At 40.5% G+C, this 24,360-nt stretch overlaps 1 protein-coding gene and 1 long non-coding RNA gene across 7 annotated transcripts in view; one reads left to right on the forward strand and one right to left on the reverse strand.

The window, feature by feature from the left end:
• The window catches only part of LOC121111203, a 44,475-nt gene that overhangs the window by 13,987 nt on the left and 6,128 nt on the right, over nucleotides 1-24,360 (forward strand). Inside the window, exon 6 of the long non-coding RNA XR_005860964.1 lies at nucleotides 90-23,847. This is a non-coding gene — a long non-coding RNA (uncharacterized LOC121111203). The remainder of the gene's footprint in view (nucleotides 1-89; nucleotides 23,848-24,360) is intronic.
• The window catches only part of SORCS1 (sortilin related VPS10 domain containing receptor 1), a 554,925-nt gene continuing 535,842 nt past the window's right edge, over nucleotides 5,278-24,360 (reverse strand). For 3 of the 6 annotated variants that reach the window (XM_025151802.3, XM_025151796.3, XM_040702989.1), the window contains 5 exons: nucleotides 14,617-14,716; nucleotides 10,334-10,439; nucleotides 10,023-10,183; nucleotides 8,577-8,695; nucleotides 5,278-7,240 (listed from right to left, as the gene is read on the reverse strand). In XM_025151802.3, the coding sequence (XP_025007570.1) occupies nucleotides 7,184-7,240; nucleotides 8,577-8,695; nucleotides 10,023-10,183; nucleotides 10,334-10,439; nucleotides 14,617-14,716 (543 nt within the window). In that variant the 3' untranslated portion in view covers nucleotides 5,278-7,183. Of the gene's footprint in view, nucleotides 7,241-8,576; nucleotides 8,696-10,014; nucleotides 10,184-10,333; nucleotides 10,440-14,616; nucleotides 14,717-24,360 lie in introns of those variants that run through there. The other 3 variants (XM_025151797.3, XM_025151799.3, XM_025151798.3) reach the window with 3 other exon arrangements.

Raw genomic sequence — 24,360 nt, forward strand, 5'->3', positions numbered from 1 at the left:
CCTAATATATATATAGATATACAGATATAGATATGCAGGCCATGCAGCAGTTGAGCAGTAGAATTTATTCCTATACTTTTCCATTCTAGAATCAAGTACTCAGGATCACAGTGTAAATAAGACAACCAGTCTATGGGAGTGGAATGGCACACAAGGTAAATGCTTTCATTGTTCACATTTGCTGCCAAATTCCAAATGGCAGTAGGCCTTGACAGCGCTGATGGTCTCTCGTGCCTGGACTTGTAACAAATCTTTTAACTTCATCAGTTCTTCAGGAAAGAGAAAGCCTTTTTAGTTCTTTGAAAATATGATTAGAATGCACACAAGAGGTCCTCTGTATGCTTATAAAAGCTTTCTTTTCTCTGTTACATTTTTCTGTCCCTTGGAAAAGTACTCAAATATTCAAAGATGCCAAAATCAAAGCGAGCTAGCATCCAGTTAATCCCACCAGCAGGTGTCTGCAGGTAGCTGGTGAAGACTTTGTAGACATGATGTTTCAGGCATCATCTGGTGAAAAGGAAAATGTGGAAGAAAGAGAGCTTTTTGTTAATTATTACTTCCTTAGCTAGTCAAGTCCTAGCTTCTTTATCATTTAATTTGTGCATGATTTTTCACTAATACAAAGGAAAAGATAGAAAGACCTGAAAATTGAATCTAGTTCCAGAGCTAGAAATAACTGCCATCTTATTTCTCCTCTTTGTTTCTCAAGAGTTGAGCTTTTTTTCTTCTTTTTTTCTTTTCTTCTTTCTTCTTCTTTTTTTTTTTTTTTTTTTCCTGGAAAAATACACCTTGATATCTTGCTATAATTAGAATTTCAAAAGGAAGTCAGTGATCTGTTTTTAGAATTTTGTTTGAATGAATCAACAGAATAATAATGTTGGTTTCTTTGTGTCTTATTCCTATTATTACTGTTCTGTATCGTCATCTCAATTAAAAAGGATAAACAGGGGAAGTATTATGTAGATGAAGGAAAAGTTTAACTATGACTATGGACTGAAATTAGAAATAAAATAAGAAAAAGGTGCAATAGTTACAAGGAAAATAATAATTTAATTTAAAATGTTTAGATTAACATGCAAGCAAAGTAAATTGCTGAGGAGGGATCATAATTTCATTCTTGTTAAGAGCTGCTGAATGTATTCCTACTGTATTGTAACATTCACTGAGGAGTTTCAGCAGTAGGTCCTAAGTGTTGATCTCCCTTGAAGGTGACCCTGAATTTTCCATAGAAGAGTTCATCCTTAATCTTCCTGTAAAAAAGGAAGACTTTATTATTTATTAAAGAGCTGAGAAACCTTAAAAACCACTGTAAATAAATGGCTTCTCTTTTACAGATAAACACTAATAAACTCCTTTTCAGAACAAGCTGGCGCAAAGATGTGGCAAAAATAACCAAGAGTGAGAAATAAAACAATGTAGACTATGGATCAGCCTTTCCGATGGGGTGCTGTTGGCAGTTTAACTACAGAGCTTTCCTTTGCAGCTATATCCCAGGTCAGATGGGCACGTGGCTCTGACTTTGATTTGAGTCTAGCTAAATGTGAATGGAGATTAATATCCAGACTGATGTGTTTTAGGACTTCGGGTGAGGAAAAAAGTCTCTGGACACTGGAAAGTCTTTTCTCTTGCCCACGAAGAAATGTTTTACTGAGTTGAATCATCAGACTGAAACTAACTGCTTTCTGGAGCTTTGAAAATTTGCAGTAAATCATTTGGATATATGTTGTCTTTCAGCTTGTGACAGTTAAGCTTGTCAAGATATCTAGTCACTAATGGAACATAGATAATTATCCAAATGAGTCTCCTTGCAAGTTCATCTGTAGTAGAAAAGACATTTATGTATATAAGCCAACAGAGCAGCAGGGGAAAACCTATTCCTTGAATGGCCGACTCCAAGTTTTACTCAAGAAATCAGTGTCTCAGAGGTCAGTCACCCCTGTCTTGTGGCTCTGCAGCAGGGCCTAGAGAAGGATTTGTGTTGTACCTGGAAAAGAGATGTGAATTCAGTCCCTCAGTCTGCTGTTACTCTCCAGTGGCAGAATAAGGGTGTTCCTCCTATGCAGAGAGGGTTAGGAACCAAAGGGTTTCTCCCTTAAAGCTCTTTGTTACACTACATTTCATGTACATGTATTATTCACCTTCTGCAGCAAGGGCCAAGACAGCTGTCAGTTCAGCCTGCGTTTCAGAGCTCTACCCTGCAGCTGTCGCTGTGTGATGTGTGACACAGGGCATGGGGTGAATGGCCCACACTGTAGGCTGGGGAGCAGTTATTTGCCAGGCAGCTGTAGTCCCAGAAGCACCACTAGAACCAGCCTTGTCCAGGGAAGGCTGGAGGAGGGTTTTGTTACCAAAAGCAAGGCTTTTTTCTCTTGCATCTATGTTGTACCAAAGGTAAGGAATTGTGACACTCTCCTCAAGAGCTTTGCTTCTTCATTCTTTTTCTTCCATTTTTGTCTCTCAAGGCCTCTCTATTGTAAAGTATTGTGAAACCTACAAAGCTTTGGAACCGTAGCTTCCTTTCTTGCAGCGAGGTGGATACAGAACCTCACATGTAATGATTCTAGTTGGGTTCTTTCCTTCTATACTTTTAATTCAAATATGAAGCACAACAGAAATGACATCCTGGCTAGAGATATTTGTGTCCATAATGTCTGGGTTTACTGCAGCCTCAGAGAAGCTGAGGAAATCCAACAGTTGTCTGGCTCCTGCTCTGCATACATATGGGTGGGCTATTACAGCTTTGTGGAAAGTCATTATATGGACCTTAGCGATGACCTATTCTCTAAGCACTTAAAAGTCGTGGGTAGATATTTGACAGGGATGTATTTTTGTCATGCTACTCTCTCTGCTAACAAAAACTTGTAACATTTATAGGGAAAACAGCATAAATAAGCACAATCTTCAAATCGCTCAGACTTACCCCAGCAGCAAAGAAGCCTTTTGACAGAACAGCTCTTGCCCTGGAAGACTGGCTGGTATCCTCTGAGTCTCTGCAGCTCCTAGGACTCAAGGTATTATCCCTATGTTGTTAGGATATTTAGATGTTGGTCTTTCCCATCTCATTCTGAGCTCTCGTGCACAGTGGTGTGTTATTTAATGTCTGGTTAAGATCCACTTTGTCAAAATAACTCAAGATTGCAGTGTGAGACTCAAATGCAGAAGCGGTGAGAAAAGTCATTCCCATGTTTTCTTCATTTTGTTCAATTCACTGCCTGTGTGTGTATAGCACCTAGAACTAGGATGCCTGTAGGCTGCACCACACTGCAGATAACAAGGAAGACATCTTGAAATTCTCACATTAAGAAACACATTACAACACAGATTTCCTCTCGGTCCTGCTTTCAGCATAGTGAATGGAAATAGAGAACCATATTCCCCTGTAGGAAATAAGGGAAAAGAAAAAGCTAAAGTTAAAACTGCAGATGAAATACATCTCTTAGGCTGATGACTCAGTGCATGATAGCACTTTGATCTTATCAGTCAGAAAACAATTTGACTTCAGTCTTTTCTTCTGGGCCAGGATCATAACAGCATTCTAATCTGAATGGTTCTGTTCTAACTTGAGTATTATTTCTTCCCAGCCTTTACTATTCTGTTTCAATGAGATGCAAAGATTGCATCTCATTAACTAAAGGAAGAGAAACCTTTTTTTAACAGCATGAAGATGATAGCTCTGCAACCAAGGGTAGCGCTCAAAACACCAAATGTACCTAGAGATGTAATGTGGCAAGGAAACTTTCCAAGCATTCAATGAGAGATGACAGCACACAGATAAAATACTAATCCCTTGTTATCAGCTGTAGGTACCAGACTAAATGCAGTTGTCAGAAATTTTCAGCAGATATTGGCAGGACTAAGAAGAGGTTCATTTAGGGTTCTGCTTTCATTTGCATAAGCATTTCAAAAAGTGCTCTAAGAGTCTTGCTTTTCAGCAAAAGATAAGCAATTAAATGTAGTCACATATTAGTATTGTTTGAGGACTAGAACATCAGAAGTATTTGACCACTAACACCCGTTGATTTCAAGGAAAGGCAATCCAGCATCGTAGCCTTAGTAGATGGAGAAGTATGAATCCCTCTGAATCCAGTAAGTCTGTCTCATCCACATGTCTCTGTTCTGGCAGTTAAGATGATGGTAGGAAAAGATGTTGAGTTTTTAAATGATATTTTAACTCCCCTCTTTTTCAGATAAAGGACAATAAGGTTTTTTAAAAATCTCTTAAGGTATAATACTACTGAGGAAAAATTTGCATTCAGTATCCATGTTGGGTATTCTAAGTATATTCTTTGGTTATTACCTGTGTTCAGATGTTAGCAGTGCATTGCTGTTATTGTTATACAAACTGGAAAACAACATGTACCAGTCAGTCTCTGCCTCAGGACACGTACAAGCTGAAGAGAATGATCTAAATATGCTTTAGAGGTGCCCCCTAATTCAGGTGAGCACTTGAACTATAAAAGCAGATTACATCTACACACGCTTCTCGAGTCACCTGCACAATGGACATCACTACACCAGCTGTTCATCAGCCCTGAATGGAGGGTAAAGAAATGCTGGTGTCCACTTCAACATTTCAGGCTAGTAATTATACTGGTTGTTTACCAGGATGGGAAAATGCTATGCTCCTCCAGTAAGCAAACTCAGCACTTCTGTACTTACCATGCAAAACCATGGCTTTGGTGGCGGGGAGGCCTGCAAACAATCTGGTGCTTTTGTCCCAACTTGAAAAGTAGAGCAGTTACATGTTTTTCTTAGCAACATTCACCCACTGTTACCTGGCAAGATGACTGAAATTTCCTATGTTTCATTGCTTTCACATGTAAAACCTGATTAATTAGTAATGGCAATACCCAAAAAAACTTCCTTCATCAATGTTGGCAAAAGGGTACTCAAAAACATATTTCAAAGGAACCTTTAACAGTAATTGTGCATAGGGGTGGATAACCATAGGCAGAGAATGGAGCTGGAGCTCCAAAGAGCTCAATCCACTACCTCCTTGGAAACCAGAGAAACAGCATTCTCTCCCTGCATCTCACAGTTTCTCCACCTGCAGAATGTAAGTAAGAGTACCAAGCTTCACTTATAAAGCACTTTGCCTGAAGGCTAAGAAAGTTATCTTAATCTTGGCTTGTAAGTATAAAGCACACTTTATCCACCTCCTCTCACTTCCATGCTACAGAATATCCCTTTATTTTCAGAGGTTTTCCTACTGTTTTAACGTAATGAGTGATTTCAGTCTAGGAGAGGGCATTAAAATGAGCAACAGAAACACGGGCCTTCATTTAGAGACATAATCTGTTTAATAAATATGACTGTAAAAGCAATAAACAATAGCAATTATACATTACGCTACATTGTATTTAACGAAAGGGAAAAAGAAGATGAAAAAATACATCAAAAAAAGTAATTTTAAAATTAGAAATAGTTCCAACACTATAAGAAAACTTTTTGATTGGCTTACTATAAAAATAAGTTGGCTAATGTTGGACTTCAGTGGGGAGTATTATACAGTTGCTACCAAAACTTTCCCATCTTTCTTAAAGCTGTAGTTGCAAACACAATAGCAAAGCCATACAAACTGCTGTGTTTCTACCTGTCTGCAGAGAGACTACAGAAAGCGGCAAAGGACTTCATAATGTGATCATCCTTTGCCTCCTATGGGTCTGATGGGTGCTCTTACATTTGGCATCACTTTTTTTTTTTTTAATTATTATTATTTATTTATTTTGTCAGCTAGTAGGTTGGGTGGTGTTGGTGTCCAATTTGTGACAGAGAAATTCAAAATCATCCCTCCCCAGCTCCAGTACCCCAGGCTGCCTTGTGCAACATCTGTTGAACAAAACACATTCATATCAGGAATCAGGGTGCATCCTAACCATGCTACACTGATTATGAACCGGCTGCTACTGGCTCTCTGGAAGGACTTGAGGTGTGCTAAGTCTGCTTTCCCCATTCTTTTGTGTAGCCTACATGCACGTGTCCTGAAGTCACATTTCCAGTTGCAATGTAAGACACCACTTACATTATTGGTAAGAATGCAGACCTTGTACAACAACTGTCCTGTGGTGCCAGGCATCAAAATATATATGGGAACAAGCTCAAGCCCAATCCAGCTTTGCTCTCCCCTCCTCCACCTCAAACGGCAGTAGTTTGCAGAAAACAATTGGGTTTTCCAAGAAAGTCATGAGAAACTGCAAACAGACTGTTCCCCGCTCCCTGTTATATGGACAAAGTGTCTTTCAAACAAATGGCAGGCCGTGGGGGGACGCCCAAAAGGCAGAGATCTCCTGGACTTCCCCACACAACTCCCGAGATCAACAATAAAAGCACTAGAGAGTGTTACTAGGCTTTATCTTAGTCAAAATTTAAGGTGTAAGGCTGGTACAAAATGCAGTGTGAGTTCATGCTGGCAATACAGACCTCTCTGCCTGCAATGTATCCTAGTTCTGTTCAGTCCAAGGTTAGGAGGCAGAAAGTTATTTCCAAACAGTGCTATCAAAGGGGTTCCTTCGTGTGAGTAGGCTAAAAAGCTGTTTAATAAGGACCCTGGCTTTGCATTTGGGATTGCCCGAGCTCATACTCAGTTTCCACGCAACTGTCAGGTACAGGCAGCAGCTGCAGCTAGAGGAATGAAGGGTAGAGTCCAAACTAAGACATAAACCAGACTGACCCAAGAAGATTTTCAGTGCCATTAAACTCCAGTGTGATTTCTTTTGTGTCCTATGAAAGTCTGATGGGGCGGCTAGCCCTCCCCAGCCCAAAGTGCTAAAAGAGCAGTTAAATCTAAAGCCAAGAACCCTAAATGCTCCCTCCCACCTCCCCAGCCCTTCTCCCCCCACATCCCAGCTCACCCATCTCCCTAAAGAAGAGACCCCCATGCATATTCTTGGCCTATATCATTATGAATTTTCTACAAATTAGAGACAGATCAGAAGAAAAGAGAGTGGAGGGGTGAGGGGAAGGGCTGCAGGGGTGAATAGTGATACCAGTTCCTCTCCCCCCACCCCCCACTAAAATTGAACACCTGTACAATGCAGTTCTGCTATGGTCTCAGTATAATGTCCACATGCACAGGCTTAAAGCTAAAAACCCTTTGTCATCTGAAGAATTAAAAAGTCCAAATGCAATGAGTTCTCTTTTTTTCTCCAATATAGATATATATCGATGTCCTCAATTCAACCATTTACATAGGTAGGGATTTCTTTTGTGCTCTGGGGCTCAGCAGCTGTGGAAATACTTCCTGTGGCAAAGAGAGAACAAAATAAGAGTCAGTAAATAATAAGTGTGTTTTGTCTAAGATGTCTGAAGGTATAACCTTGCTGGCCTTTGGGATTGAACGGTTCCAGACTGATATGTTCTTCCCACAGATGTTTTCTCGTCATTCAAAACACTGAAGGTGATGTACTGTTCTTTTGCTAATGAAGATGATTCACCCATGTAGAACAGAAGAGGGAGAGGCCAGAGCAGAGGGGTGGAGGGAAGGAGGGGCTGAGGTCCTCAGAGGAAAAGCGTAACTCATTTGCAATTAGAAGGTATTGGAGATTTCATAAATAACCTTAAGCTTTGCCTTTGCGAAAGAAGAACCTAAACTACGCACACCCAGAAAAGAGGAACTGTTTTTTGCTGCCAGGGTTTGGAGAAAAAATTAAATGATCCATGGGCATTCATTTACATTCCTCCAAGGAAGGGTCTCTGAATGTTAGTCAAAGGAGTTGGAAAAAAAACCTAGCTTCTGAACAAGCATACAAAAGAGAAACACCCAATTGCAGTCTTGTTTGGTTTTCCCAAAAGAAGGAAAACTCGTTAAAATAGAAATTGCTGATTTACAAAAACACATGAAGTGGTTGTATACAAGCGTAAAGAGCCTTTGCACTTTATTCTATTCACATCTACATCCAGACCTTCCCATTTTGTCAATGCTTGTCAATGATTTGTCAATGATGATTTAGTTTCCACATTCATCTCACTGCCAGAAAGGAAAAAAAAACACTCCTAGAAGTTTGTTGGAAGGATTTCTTTTGATAGAGAATTGAGACTATCTGTCCCTTTTGTGCTCACTGTTGTAGTTACACGTGAAACTCAAGGATGAATAAAAGGCCAATTTCTGGTTCAATACAGCGTCCAGCAGTGCAGGGTGCAGCTGAGAAATCCATAGAATGCTAGCTATTGCAGAAAGCCAAAAATGCTACAGTTGTACCAAATGAAAACCAAATGAAAACCAAACCCCCAAATTGGCTTTTGACTTCTCTGATCCCAGAGGCTTCAAGAGATTAATTCCCATCACCAGCAAGAGTAGAGCTATCAGCTGGCTGACTGTTGTCTCTTCAGTCTGAGTGACCTCTGAAAACTTTTGCTACTCTCTGCTAAGAGTGGAAATCATGATCATTAAATTCCTTTGGAAAGAGGAATCTCAAAGCTCAACTAACTCAGGGAACTGAGTTCCTGGCCTGAAATTGGGTGTTTCTCTCTTAGCAACTTAGACCAATTTTGGAGCTTCTAGGATAAAAAGAGAGAGAAAAAAAAAAGAAAAAGAAAAAAAAAGAAAGAAAGAATAATTGTTAAAATTTAGGACCCACCGCTCCGGGTCTTGGCTTGAAACCTCTTGGTGATCCACAAGCCTTTTGGAAGTCCTCTGTCCAGACTACCTTGGCTGCATTTCCTTTCCTTGGGTTCTGGACTGTGGCCTGGGGTTGCTCTGTATGGGGAACACCACATGGGAAGGTTGGTTCCCTCACTCCTGTGTACTGCTAAGCAGGGATATCCAGGTCTGCTGATGGATAGTGGCTAAAAAGCTTTTAATAGCTACCAGATCTCCCCTTGATGAATGTGTGACGAGATCACTACTGATTGCACTGGAGCTTCCAATTTAGACATCAATTTCATCAAGAGATTTTCTTCTTTTTCCTCCCAGGATGTTTCACAGGCCACAATCTTAGCATATCATATTTCCTCTTTTAATTGCCCTTCCCCTTGCTCACTCTCTGTGGTAGCTAAGACATCAAACTTCAGCAAACTCCCACACAATTTAGGGACTTCCTTGGGTGGGATCTAGCACTTGGTTAAGTTGATGAAATTGTGAAAGTAAAGGATCTTAGTTATGACTATCTATCAATTCTGTCTGAGTCAGAAGAACTGTACATTTTATGAGTAATTCCTCTAAAGCAGATCTATGTTCTTATTTGCTGGAGTCCTGTACTGTTGCTGTGGTCTGGGCCTGCAGAGCTTTCCCCTTACAAACAAAGCTGAACAATGCCCAAGCAATTCCTAAGCAATGTTGGCTTTAGAACATACCCCCAGACTGAAACCTCCCTGCTTCATCCCAACGCTTTTACTTTATTCGGGGTGATGTGATAACATAAGCATGAGCAAATGGGTGACTGAACCCAGTATGGTCACCTCAGTGCTGTTCACTTTAAATCCTAATTTTTCAACCAGAGTCACGTGGGAGCAATCAACCTGAGACCAAACCCAGTAGCCCAGTGCTGAGATCCCAGGTTTTGCTTGATTTCCCTGAGAATCACTCAGCACTAGCACTGCTGCTGGCAGCGAGGTCTGGCACACCACAAAGGCCACAGCAGTGAAAACATGAATGAATATTTAACTTTTAGATTTGACTTACCGAATCACCTGCTCACCTCCATGCTCCAGGTGAGGGTGGCTGAAGTTCTCCTGGACAGGACTCGGGTGTGAGGTGTAGCCCCATAACAACATCAGCCCCAGCAAAATAAATTAAATTGCCTTACAGCGCAAGTTAAGTGCAGCAGGGTTTTTGAGAAGGGAAGAGGATCTACACAGAGCAACTAGGAGAGGGGAAAAGCCTAAAGTTGTTTCTCTCCCTTTCACCACAGGGCAGTGAGGGAGAGGGGAGAGTTAGCAAGGTTTCCTGTAGCAAAACTAACACTGCAGCAGAAGAGGATGGCAGGAGGAGTGTGCAGGGAGATGGGAAAGGGGAAGACTGAGAAAAGGGTTAGCCAATTATAAGTCAGAGTCTGACCAACTGTGGGTTGCTGCAAGTTATTTACCTATGGGCTGGACATCCAACTTCTCATCTACTAGTTGCTCAGGGCTCATCAGCTCACTTTGAGGGACATTAGGTATGCTTTCCCTCTGACTGACTGGACTGACCATCTCTTGATCTTTTTCATTCTGCATCTGCGCATATATATTAAGGCCAGGAATCTTCCTAAAACATTAACAGAAACCATCATTGGGGGGTACTCTGGCAGATGATGTAGCATTAGCTTTTGCAAACCAAGAAACCGTGAAAAGGAAAGCTCAGCAAACAAATCCCCAGCAGCAGTGGGGGAAGGAAATGGCCCAGGGAAGGTCATACCTTTTGAACTTGTAGATTACAAACACGGCTAGTCCCACAAAAACGACAGAGAGGAGCATCAGCATTGCTGAACCACTGTGACTGGGAGTGAGGTCCACCAAGGGAGCTGCAAGAGAGGGAGAGAAGGTCAGAGTCACCTTCAGCCTAGAGGGAAAAGTTCTCTCTCCAAAAATGTACTTAATTCTCTCCTATAGCATTTATAACAGTCTCATCTGTCCACCTGTCTTCAGGGCTCCTCTCTCTTTCTAATACAGCTGGGAAGAAACCTGGGTTCAGACTAGCTGTCGTGCTCAGCCTAAGCCCTGAAGGCACCATAGCTTTCTCTTTAGAGGCCTCTCCTCTCTGGCACTTTATAGAATAAAGTCTGAAAAATACCCTGTTATGTTGTAGGCAGTTACCGAAGGTAGTTGCAAATGAGGTCACTTGAGTACCAAACCCAGACTTTCTGAAGGATCCTGGAGCTACCCATGGGCTACCTTGTCATGTTGACTTTCTGTTTTGCCTGGAGCTAGTCTGGGTAGCTCTCAATACCTGCTGAATAATGAGCAACTGGATACTGGATTTTACTGAAGCAACAGTATCCCAGTACCAAATGTACTGCTCTTTGCTCAGTCCTCTTTCTTCACAATCAGAAGTCTGGTGCCCTTCACAGACATTGCCTCAGCATCCACGCCTTACCATGGCAAGCTCTTCTCACACCTCTGACATACTCAGTTTCTTCATCTACCATTCCTCTGAACACTTCTCTCTTCCCCCCATGCCCTGTTTTCTCTCCCACAAGTCGTCTTTGCAAGGAAGTGCAAAGGTTCAAGAAAAAGAAATAGAAAATAAAAAATCAAACAAGAAGTCTCCCGGTGCTTCTCTTTAGAGTTTTACAGCACCTTTTCGTAGCTCCTTGCAAAATAAGGCCACACAAAACATCCAGAAGTGTGCTTTCCCAGAAATACAAAGTAAACGATATTAAATAGAGGCAGTTTCTCTCTCTCAAATAACACACACAGACAAACAGAAGGATTCCAGCAGCAGTGTTGCACGTACGCATGCTTTCAGCAATCACACCCAGCCTATGAACCAGATTTTATCAAGAGAAGTAGAAAAACTTCCCGCATCCCACAGGCTGTGCTCAGGAAGCTGAGGCATCTATTGCTATGAATCCTTCATACATCTGAACTGTGTTTGTACTGTGTGGCTCTCTGCAGTTCTGTGGGATGGTGAAGTGGAGCTCTGACTGATTCCAGCATCACTCAATGTTCGTGTTCTAACGCTGCACTCAGAACCTTGCCATAAACAGCTATTTAACTGCGTTGTGAGGAATGCTGGCGTATTTTATTCTCCCTTAGAATGGAGGCTGTTGTTCACTGGGTTAGGGACATTGTTTTAATTTTTTTTCATGAGAAGCAGAAATGAACATGATGAATGGATTGCAGTCTGTTGTCCAGAATTGCCATGAATTAATCCTTCCTCCATTGCGGCCTGAACAAAGAACACAGAGGCGTGAAACGTGCTGAGCCCGATGCCTGTCATTCTTCTGTGTCCCAGGGAATGCATGTGTTTAAATACAACATACACAAAGAGGCTCATTTCGGCACATCTGCTTCAATGTTAAAACCAAGTTAATTTAGATACCTGCACTTTTGTTCTCTGCAGCTTCTCTGATGCTGAGATTTCTGCTGTGCATGACCAGGCACACACACAAGGAGCAACATATGTGTGCACTGAGAAATGGGGATGCATTTACATACATGTTTGCCTGGACAATGCCCTAGACACATGGTCTGATTTTTGAGTGGCCCTGTGCGGAGCCAGGAGTTGCACTCCATGTTCCTTCTGGGTCCCTTCCAACTTGAGATATTCTACAATTATATGATTCCATAATACATATGTGTACACATGCACTTACACAAGCTGTGGGGTTCAGTCCACACAGAACCCATAATTGCCAGGATTCCAACACAAAGTCAAACTGGAAATAGGATTCTACAGACCAGAGCTGCATCTCTCAGCCATGTGAATCCCCCTGGGTTGTGTTTCCCAGGGACTGTTTCTGTTCTCTGCATGAACCACTCCCATGTATCCCTGCTTTATCTTACTCAGTTTTTTTAAAAGCTTGAATTTCAAAAGCAGAATTCTTCTTCCTTGACAAGGCAAACAAGAGCTTTCAGAAGCAAAGTAAATCTCTCTTTTGGCGTTTTGTCAAATTCTAAACTATTCCCCAGTTTTTATGTCACAAAAGTGGGCTTTTTATTTAGTCAGGAAGTGGAATCATGACATCAGCAACATGATAAAGGACAATATTCCCTCAAAGACTCCACGGTAGATGCTCTTTGGGCCTTTTAGTATCTAATTTGGCAATCCAGACTTATTTTGCATTCTTGCTGAATCATACTTCTGCAAGAGACAAAATCCTGTAGCATTCCTATAGGACATTGTGAAGGTGGTTACAGCAATCACTCACATCTCACTGATAGCTTAGAGTGGAAGAAAACAAAACCTACCTGACAGCACAAATGACTGTTTGCATCTATTACAGAGAAAAAGTATTCATTCCTGGTGCATGCATAAACACAAAGATATACATTTTCAGCAAGCACAGAGATCCTGTATTTATGCAGCATGTCTAAACTGAGCAGCCTCTGTTACACAGCAGAGCAGTGTGCCACACTGATAGACCCTGTCTTTTGGTTCATAGAGGGCAGAACACGAGGCTTCGTATCCCATGCTGTCAGTACCTGTGCTGTCTGGCTTTGGGATTGGAGCTGCCCAGCTTTTAGGCAACCCCGAGCTGGGGATCCTCTGCACACTCAAGCAGAGATAGCCCAGATTCCGCTCCAATGAGGTGCAGAAGGCTCCTACACACAGCACAAAATTTGGATGAAATTCAAATGGATGAGATTCACCCTGTATGAAAGATGAGTCTGGAGACATAATTTTAAGCATCATGTTTCCACTGCATGAAATCCAGTATGTCCCTGTAGTAGCAAGAGGTGAAGGGGAGCCTTAACCACGTATTTCTGAGGCAATTCTTTCAAACTACAATTTATTAGAAAAGGCTTACAGGATTGTCAGGGCCAGATGAGTCATTTCTAAATGCTGGTGTGGGATTTGATCCTGACTTCAACGAACATCAATCAAAAGGCAAAACAGCCATGTGCACAAGCAGAGTAAACACACAGGAACAAATTACAAAAAACAGTGAGCAATTTCAGGCAACTCCATGTTGCAAGCTCACATTTAGATGCTTTCAGACAGTTTTCTTGGAATTCCAAGATGAGCACTGAGCATTTTCTCAAAGAACATATTGTATCACTGGCACGGCAGTCCTTCAGGGCAAGGATTGCTTCATTGGCCAGAATTATTATACAAAATGTGTACAGATTTAAATCTTAAACATAGAGTTATACAATTCTTATGTCATATGTCTGTGAACATTTTTTAACTATCTACAAAATAAAGAACAGTCAAACTTAAACTGACTGTCCAGGATATTTTTACTATTATTTTTATTATTATTATTATATCCTTAAGAGATTAACCAGCTGTACTATATTTTTGCTTTCCTATGCTTGTGGCTCTAACTTGTCTAAAAGCAAACATCTGCTCATATCTTCCACATCTAAAGGAAAGCTGAACAACTTTCTGTAGAGCAGATCACTGGTATGAGTGAACTGAGGCTTTTTATTTGCATGTTAGCAGGCAAAGCTGATCAGAATTCTGATTTTTCTCCAGGAAACCCACCAGAAAAGGAAATCCTAAAACCCTGAGCATGGATTTATACGTCCCATCTCCTGCAATAATTAAATAGGGACTGTGTGTACTGTGAAATGAGGGTTTACTATACAGAATACGCAGAGACACGTGTAATTAAATATCAAGACTTTGGAACTGGTTTATTTTGAGATAGGATTAGTTAAAGGGCAAACTGCCTAATCTTGTGTATGTGCATATGTAAATTGATTCTAGTCTTTCAGACTGCTGAGCACCTTTTTAACTGTGCTTTGCTGCTGTGATCATTCATTTGCTCCAGATTATCAGAAAATGTTCAACAGTTGCTGGTGAGCTTTGCATTCTGTGATCCAGGCTGAATATACCACAGTGCTGCTTCGCTTTTGAATATTTCAGAGACAGCCAAAAAGTACATACCTCCACTGCTGGCTATAAATGCCACTATACGTTTTTGACATGACAAAGAACAGAGAATTGGAGTGGACATTTTCATTCTGCTCACACGCTGAGCTGTGCTTACTTATCAACAGACAGTGTGTTCTAAGAAAGAGGACACCCACCTGCTGTTAAATGGGCAGCATGGACAAGGACTCGAACTCCTGGCTTCAACTCAAAATGAACGAAGTTTTGGTTCAGCTTCTGGATCAGTATTTCTGAAATCTGGGTGCAAGAAGAAAATAAGAAATGCATTTTTTTCTTTATCATTGGCTTATATTGCCAATAGTTGAGTAGGAAATGGATCTGTATGCTAAGCAAAGATTTTGCAGTGGCACTGGACTTTCTGAATACCAATTCCTATCACCCCATGAAAAGATGTTTCATGGAGGCTGAACACATCTCCAAGTACTATGTCCAGAGTGGTATGTGGATGGCTAGCAATGACTGATACAAACAAATTCACCCCTCACACTCCTCTAGAAGCAGCCCAACAGCAAATACAGATCGAGCCCCAAAAGAACATTACACCAGATAGAGTGCCTGTAGGACCATCCCACAACAGCAGAACATAGCAAAAATAAGCATTTCAGTTGTTAGCTTCCATCTGCTCAAAACAAAGAAATTACTGAGTAGTCAGCTTTAGTTTCTTACAGCACGTTCCCTACACACCTGGATCAAAATGAAGGGTTTAATTTCTTACCCCAGCTTGCACTGAATTTCAAGGCCTAGAAACAAACTTAATTTCATTCAACTCTAAGTTTCAGGCCAGCTTTTCTCTGATTCCGGAAACATACCAGGAACAATACGAAGCTCTGATAATGTCTATGCAGTTGACTGAATATGAGGTGTATTTGTCTTACACAAAATGTACGTTATGTCTATTCTTCTGGGATTCACAGAGAGAACATGCTCTTATCCTCTATTTCATGGAAGAGAACTCCCACAGAACATTTATTTCTCTCAATTTTCTTTCTATAATTGTGATGAAAACAAGAAGAACTCTAGCAGAAAAACAAAGCAAGTTATTCCACCATAAATGATGCAACAGAAAAGATGAGCATTTGCTAAGATAACGCTGCCTGAAATCTGTATTTGTAGAGTCAGAAGTCCAGCTCTGGTCCAATCTGTTGGTAAACATCACTGTTTAAAATCAGTTTTTCAGGCCACACACACATAGCTACTTTCTCCATTTTAATTTTTAATTGTATCCAGGAATTTTCAGATATGTTGCTAGTAAAAGCAAAATTCCAGATAGATTAATCAAGGAATGGAAACCCGTAGACATATTGTTGATAGTTTCCTTTGTCTTCTATATGTTCATTCTGTGGATGTTTCCTGTTTCATCTTTTCTCAGAGCAGTAAGCAATTTTCCAATTGAAGGTATCCGCTCTTTTGCATGTGGATATATGAGGGAGAAGTGGTTGGAAAATGACAAAGAAAATTCCACCCCACATCCCTTACGCAATTGCAGAGAATGCTGTATTTTTACAGCCATGCCAACATAAAGAGGAACTGCACAGTAATGCTCAACACTTAATTTAATTTGTTTTAAATAAATCCTTATTCCTTCTTGAAGATTAATGAAAAATTGTCAGAAAAAAAAGAACATTCCAATATTTTTTAAACCATCCTTTTCATGTTCTTCATTTTTGTCTGGTTGAGCTATTTCAGTAAATCTACCCTGATATGATTAGATGTTCCTTGGCTATCATTCATCACAGTATGAGATTTATCTGCTGCTTCTATTTTTTTAACGTTCTTAATGGTTCTTTCAATTCTCTTGGCTTGTACACTTCATTTTTGGCTGCTGATCACTTGAATAGGTGCCTTTGGTCCAATATCAATTTGGCAATAATTCTTACAGGCATTTTATTTATATTTTTAATATATCTCTTTAAAGTTTACATTTTTTTTTCATGGGTGCCAGAATGAGTAAATATATTTCTTCCAACAGTAAGAAAAAATACCACCTGCTCACAAAGAGCCATCTGGTGAGCTCAGAGCAGCAGGGATGGTGACATAAAGCTGTGCTGTATGTGAAGAAAGCCTGGGAAGCAAATTATATCCCTCTTTAAGAATTTGAGCATATTAATAACCAAGACTGACAACTATAAAGAGCGCTTCATCTCTAAAACTGGAGCAACAGATGCAGATGGAATGCTGTAAACCAGGTACTCATGGCTCATGGAATTTAACTAAAAAAGAAGGTCTGTACATGTGATGAATAACTGAGAATGCAGCGAGCAAGTGTTGTTACCTACTACGGACCTCATCAGGAATTTGGGCAAGGAATAGAAGAATAGGAGAACCTCGAGAAAGTCCGCATGAGAAGGGGCCAGAGAGTTTTGCACTAGCGATGTGGAAAAATGTTTTTATCTCTTCTGGCCTGGCTGAGGAGGCATGCAGCAGGATGAAGAGGATGGAATGGTGGTACCCAAAGGGACACTACAGCTGCAGGGTGCTGTGGCAGCCTCCTAGCTGGCAGTCTGTGTGTGTGAGAGAAAGGCCAGCAAATGTTCTCGGCTGGCAAGATGATGGAAAATAGGAAAAAGAGAGGTCTTAAGAGTGAAGTAGTAAGAAAAATGAAGAAAGGAAGAGTGAAACAGTCGCAACTGAAGTTTATTGTCATTGCATTGCATTGTTACCTTGTTGTAAATGAGGACCTCATTGTATAAATGCAACTCAGAAAAAGATGATTTCTGCCTGAAGTCATCAGCATTTCTGCTGTCAGCGTTCCCGGACTACATGCAGAGTCAAAACAGGCAGCAGCTGTTCATGCTGCTTAGAGTACACCACATATTCCCTTGCCTTAGTTAAGTATATGCTCTCCCAGTAGCTTTCAGAGTGCAGATTTTTACCTGGGTCTCTATGAACTCTGAACAAATCTGAAAATGAATAACAGTCCAAGACCTTAAAAAGCACTAAAAGATCTTTTAGGAGTCAGACATATGCCTTCCTTACGCAAGGAAGAAAAGGTGTATTCAGATATGTTTTTGAAATGTTTGTTCACTTGGTACAATATTTTAATTTTCCTTTCTAAGGAAAGTAAGATTGTCTATACATACATTAAAAAAAAGAGCAAATCATAGATTTATTTCCATACACCTAAAATAATGTGAAATATAAACCATTTGCTCTGGCTTATAAACTTCATTATTTGAGCAGGTACATGCAGTTAAAAGGCCAACTTCACATTGGTATTGGACACAACACTCCAGAGTAAGTAGGTAAGTTGGTGCTGATGTTGTTTCTGGTCCTCACACAGTCTCGGGAGGATCTGTCAAGTGTAGACACACACTCAGACTGGAGAAGCAACGTTTCTGCCATTCTTATTCTATCAAGTCTGTTTCTAGCTCAGCGGATCACAGGTTAGTGGACTTTAACCTAGGTGTCTTTCTGACTCTCATACGATTTGTGTTGAATGTTAACAAAACATGCTTGAAGTAATTCTCCACACGAGGGCTGATCTCACACTTACTGAGGTAATCAGATGGTTTCAGCAGAAAACAAGGTTTTTTGCTTGCCTTTATGTCTGCATTTAAAGTGGTACCATGGAAACATTTTTGTTCAAAAAGCAAATGAGGAAATGTCACAGTACTTTTGCCTATTTATTTAGTGCATATCTACACAACTCTAACTGAACAGCTAGATGTTCAGCTGGGGAACAGGTTAGCATCAGTTTAGCATCCCTGTTGCTCTCTCACTCAGATGTAACTAACTCAGCTGAAGATGTAACTTCTTAGAATAGCAACCTTCTAATTTATAGTCTTGAAGAGTCTCCCTTGTGAAAATAATTAGCTTTCAGAATTAGTTTTGGTCCTTAACTGAGCCTCATTGACTTTATCTGCTTCATTTGCAGAATTAAGCATGATGTGCAAAAATAATTCAGTAATAGAAACTATTCTTCATGTATCATTTTTCATCAAAGGACACATGAATAATGAATAATAATAACAGACAATTTGTGAAGGAAAAGAGATTCCAATTTAAAAATTGAACAAAACAAAAATTAATTTGGCTTCTCTTAGCATTTTGTCAGAATTAGGACTATGAAGGAACTGTATGAACCAAGAAACAGAATTATCACTCAGAAGAGCATTTTCCCATTCATTTATCGAATTTTGAAATCTCTTGTGTAAATTGGTTTACACTAATTGAATGTGATTCAAATGTGCCAGTATGTACTAGTTAAGAATCTAGATTATTTTTAAAGATAATGTGTAAGGATCTCAGCTAATGAGCGCTACAGTTCTGTTCAATTCATTGGGTAAATCAATAAACAACTAAGGAAAGAATTATGCACATTGACTGGTAGGAAGCAACTTGAACTGGTGGTAAAAAAGTGAAACAGAGCTCAGGGCAAACATGGATTACATTAAACTGTGCCACTCACCCTAAAAAAAACCTCATTTACTTCACACGAAGCCTCTAAACCTCTCTTGTCTCAGTTCTGAAAAGACCAAAGTCACTGACTTATTTGGGTCAAGCAGAAATTTCTTACGTTTTTTGATGAAAGATGCAAAAAATCAGGCTGCCATAGTATTGAGACAGACCACGAGAGCACAAGGTGGAGAACATGTCTGTGGTTAGTCTGGGCCAAGAACTGACCAGAACATACAAACTCAGATAGACCCTGGAAATATGAACAAGGATACACTTTAGCTAAGCCAAGGTGACCGGAAGTCTTGAGAATCCAGGTCTGCTCTGTATATTGAGCAAGAATGAGGAGGTGAAAAGACTGATAGTCACATAGCAGGAGTTAGTTCACTGGCATCCTAGCGGAAATGCTCAGTCACTGCCTGAAGCACTGATTGAGCACCGGGTGGGAGGGCAGGGTCAACCCAGTGGAGCTCAGCTGCAAGCAATGCCCCTGAGTGACAGGAAGGGGTGGAGCCAGGATCCGACCCTTCCCTGCCCTCATTTAAGGGTTGGCGGTGGAGGTAAGGGTATCTGCTTGGAGATCTCTGCATACCTGAGGCCTTCTGTAGGTAAGCAAATTTTCTTGCTTTGTTTCTGTATCTGTGGTTTTTGTATTTGGGCTTGTTCTCATTTGCTACAGCCTGGGACTTTGCCACTCTACTATTACTGCTGTATTTTCCATCATGTTATAGTATTACAGGCATTAAATTACACAGATAATATCTTTTATAACACACAAGCAGTGGATCAAGAAAAGCTAGCTAAGGAGAAAAAAAAAACAACAAGGAAATGTTCATGTTGTTCCTTTTTCTTTTCTTCTTAGTTGCTAGGCTTTCCTTATGCAGCAAAGCTACAAATGTTAAAAAGAAGTCTTTTCTAGTAAACTTCAGATACTTGCTCCTCTTCTTCCTAGAACTTAATTTCTAGGATTAATTAGCACCATTTTCTGTAGGCTCTGAAAGTGTTCACTTAATCGTTACCTTGCTGAAATATTGTGATTATCGACTGAAATGAATTACACGAGAGGAAAGAAGAGTAATGAAAACAAACGTGCTAAAACATCAAAGTTTAGGAGAGGGGTTCAGAACCCAGCACAAATAAAGATAGAAGATAAGTCACATACAGTGAAGCAGAAATAAACCTTTACAGAGCAAATCCTAGGATGTATAAACATACAGACTTGTGAGCACCAGCTTCCATAATGCTAGAGGTATTCTGCCTCTTCAGTTCATCGCTGTCCATTTGCTACTCAGTCATCTGTGTCATTTCCCATCTTTTTTACTGGGTAGAGATAGTGGTCACAGCTGCAATATGTTGATCATTGTTGGCTACTAACCAGCTGGTGATGCCATTTGCCAAATACTCCATCATGCTTTCTACATTACTGATAGCTCTTCTCAGAGATAAGATTAATGGCTTCAAATGTCATTAGGTAGTTTGTATGGGAACTGTTGAATCATGGCCTGAACATCTGATTGGCCACCTGAGGTGAGTGCTGAGTCAGCTGCAGGGGCACAGGTGAATGCAATTTCACCTGAGTGACTGGAAGACCCTAGACCCCCATTTAAGGGCTGACTCCCAAGGAGGAAGGATCTCTATCTGGATCTCTATCTCACCCTTCCGTGAGCCCAGGACATGGGTAAGCTCTTTATTTCCTTACTCCTTTGTAACGTGATAATCTCTCTGATTCTATACCTGTAGACCTATTTACCTTACAATCTGTGTACCTGTTTGCCATACAGCAGTTGCTCTTACATCTTTGTTTACACTTCGCTTTTACAGTCTCTTTGAATATGCTAAGTAAACAGAAAACATAGGAAGACATTCAAACCTTTACTTCATATGAAAACATCTCTTTAGAGTTCTTAAATGTCCTGCTTAGATTTGACTTAGCAGGAGATACACTTCCTGTATTTCATGAAAAGTCTGCATTAGGGGATAGTGTGGAGAGAGAAAAATGCATGCATAATTATAAAGATAACCCTTTACAATCCTCATACAGAGTTAAAAACATGCACTGAAACAACTGAGTGATTATGTCTATTTGTTCCACTGCCCTCTGTTGAACTGTAAGTAGAATATTCTTCCTACTGTGCATTCATTTTGAGTTGGATTAGTGCTAAAATTACTCAAAAATACTTGAAATATTTCTAATTAATGGTCTACCTTTCAGAGAAGAGGAAGAACTCTATGCTTTTGAATCCAGCCTATGTGAATTCTATAATCATCACGTTCACCTAGCCTGTCCATAAAGACAGTCTAACAATTGCATTCCAGACCAAGTGGCCAATGGTTATTTTCAGGGGCTCTTTTTGCAAGGTATTTTTGAAGTGTTACAGTGACAACATGGAAATGAAGCAGCAGCATTTTTATAACTGTCAATTATTTCTCAGTTTTTTAAACAGGTTTCTGTCTGTCCTGCTGGGAAACAAAGCAGGGGAACCAGTGCTGTAATTAAGGGGGGGGGGGGGGGGGGGAACGAGGGGGGAAAAAAAAAGATGAGTTTATAGCATTCTTGTTGTGAATACAAGATATTTTTGGCATTTGTGAAATGTTTTGGGATTCCACGGGATGAAACTACTTTTTCATTTTTATAAAGCTATGAAGAATAAGTTTATATTGATCATAAAAAGGAGAGTGGACAATGTAATTTGAGATCATCACACAGTCTGTATTTGTGTTTGATGGAATCGTCCTATATTGCGCATTGAGAAAGCATCTCCAGTCTCATGCACAACAATTCTTTCATCTGTCAAGAAGAGTTTCTGAGTTAAAGTGATTTCTATTCTCCTGTGGGAAGTATCTGGAATGTGGATTTGAATATTGTGAATGTAACTTGTGGAGGAATATGATGCCAATTGGTACTTGTATGGGAAATATGAAGTCATGGTGTGAACCAGTGATTGAGCACCCAGTGAAGGGGCAAGGCCAGCCCTAGCACCACCAGTGGATGCAATTCACCTGTGCAACCAGAAGCCAGGCTCCACCCTTCCCTAACCTCATCTAAGGGCTGGCTGCCACAAAGGAAGTCGTCATTACTCAGATCACCTCCTTCAGAGTGTTTGGTGAGCCCTTATCCTTGGAAAGGGGTAAGCAATTCCTTTTATTTACTAGATTGTGACCTTTATTTTTCTTGGGCAATTGAAGACTGGTTTAAAGCAGCTATATCTCTGGCAGAACAAGGGTCTGGAGAAAAAAGTCCTGTGGTGACATGGCATCCCAGAAAGAATTGAATCAGATATTGGGACTCATTTCAAAAATTTTCTTATAAATACTTGGGCCCAAAGATCATGGCATTGTGTAGATTTAACATATCACCTATCATGCAAGAGCATCTGGTAAAATTGAATGATACAATGGGTTGTTACAAACTATGCTGAAAGCAATAGGTAGTGGAACATGCAAGCACTGGCTGAAGCATTTGGCGGAAGCCATGTGGTTGGTCGATACTAGAGGATCTATCGGCTGTGATGGTCCTCTACTGATTCCAGCTCCCTACATACTGTAAAGGGAGATAAGGTACATGTAAAGAGCAAGTAGGGAAAAGCAGTTTGGGTCCTTCCAGCCTCTGGAAAGGGCAAACCTCTCTGTGTTTTTGCCCAGGGACCTGTGTCCATTTAGTGGGTGATTCAGAAAGATGGGGGTATTCAATGTGTACCACAGAGAATTTGATGTGGGGGGAGTGCAGCCAGTAGTTCTGTGTGTGTGTGTGTGTGTATATATGTAGAAATGTATGTCTGAGTGGATGTATATATGGGTGTGTGTGGATGTAAATGCATTTTAATTATTGTTTGTATATATATGTACATATATATTAAGCATGATGTAGTGATGTAGAATAAGGGGTGGATTGTCATGGTTTTGTACTTTTGCTATTGGTATTCCACATCTAATTACTCATGCTGTACATGATGTTAAAAGGGTTAATACTCCAGTTGTTTGGATTGGCAACCTTCCAGGTACATGCTTCTCAAAAGAGAAGAACAACTGCGTATTCCAGAGGACCTCAGGGTCAGAGAAGGAAGATACGTCAAGGAGTCAGATCCCATGACTTCCCTCTTGGCTGTCTCTCACTGCTAGGCATAGTGGTGCCTTCATGTTTATGTACTCAGCAGCTCATGAGTAACTGTGTTTAGTCAACTTTAACAAGTGTCAAGTGAGATTTAGGTTGCCAAGGGATAAGTAGACATATAGCTGCCTTAGAAGTCAATGGGAAGTTAGAGACTGATCACAGAGACCTTTAAAGTAAGTGTGGGGGGAGAAAGAATGAGCCTATGCAATAAGTACTTAGTTGATAAAACCTTATTCCCTTGCAGTGTGTGTACAAAGTGCTTCCATTTGGCTCCTGTATAATTTGAAGTTTCCCTTCCAAATTAGTTTAAAGTCTGGATAGCTTTACTCCTTCGGGTCTGCACCTGCAAACACATGGACTTGCATCCTAGCCTTCAAATGGCTCGCTACTTGCTCATGAATACAAAACAGTTGTATTCCTTTCAGAAAAGAAAACTATACATCGTAAAGTACCTAAGAAACAACCTGAGCTATCATTGGCAAAAACATCTGCTCTCAGTATTCATCTCAGCAAATGAGCTTGGAACACTTTGAGAAAGGATAGAAAAGGATTACAGAACAAACTACAGGATGGCAAAACAGGAACAGTATCAGAATATGCTTCAGAGCTGAGGGGGTAAAAACCTTTTGGGGCATTTCTTAGGTAGTTCCCACAGAAAACAATCCCATTTCCTACTAGAATCCCCCTGAAGGGGAATGTAGTAGCCACAGACCAGTAAGAAATACACTCCGATGATCCTGGTGGGAGCAGCAAGATACTTCTCCATAAAAAACAGCTGGCTGCAATGGCAAATAATCTTGCTCTCTTCAAAGGTTACTCTTCGGGCCCTGCGGGATGCCAGTGAAGTTGCAGGATTCCCATTGTAAGTGTCATTTTCTTCTTGTCCAATTTGAAGGGTTCTGAGTGAACTGTCAGGGCTCCCTTTCTTCATGGTCACAGAGACTCAGTTTTTACAGGTGGGGGAAAAAAGAGAGGGATAACTAGAGAGGGAGTAAATAGCAGGATACAATAAGCTGCTGAGCCTTGGAAAGGAGCTGGGACAGATGTAAACTTGGTAGTTCATGAACTGGCTTCCTTACCAATTTGAGATGGAGTAAAAGAAAAGGGGGATGACTTAGAAAGGTGAGGAAAGATTTGGCAGAGCAATTAATCTCCGTCTTTGTTTATTATATGGGTGGGGGAAAATTACAGACAAAAGGCATTTATATTAAAAAAAAAATGCAGAAAAATGAAAACATGATTGCTAAGGATGCTGAGCAGAAGAAGGTTTAAGAATATGGGCGATCTGGTGGATTGAAGTCTATAGGAATATAAAAGGAAGATAAAGCTGATACATGCACTAATGGAAAGTATTAGTCATTTACAATTTCATGGG

Source organism: Gallus gallus, chromosome 6, assembly GCF_016699485.2.
Source record: "Gallus gallus isolate bGalGal1 chromosome 6, bGalGal1.mat.broiler.GRCg7b, whole genome shotgun sequence".
Lineage (NCBI taxonomy): Eukaryota > Metazoa > Chordata > Aves > Galliformes > Phasianidae > Gallus > Gallus gallus.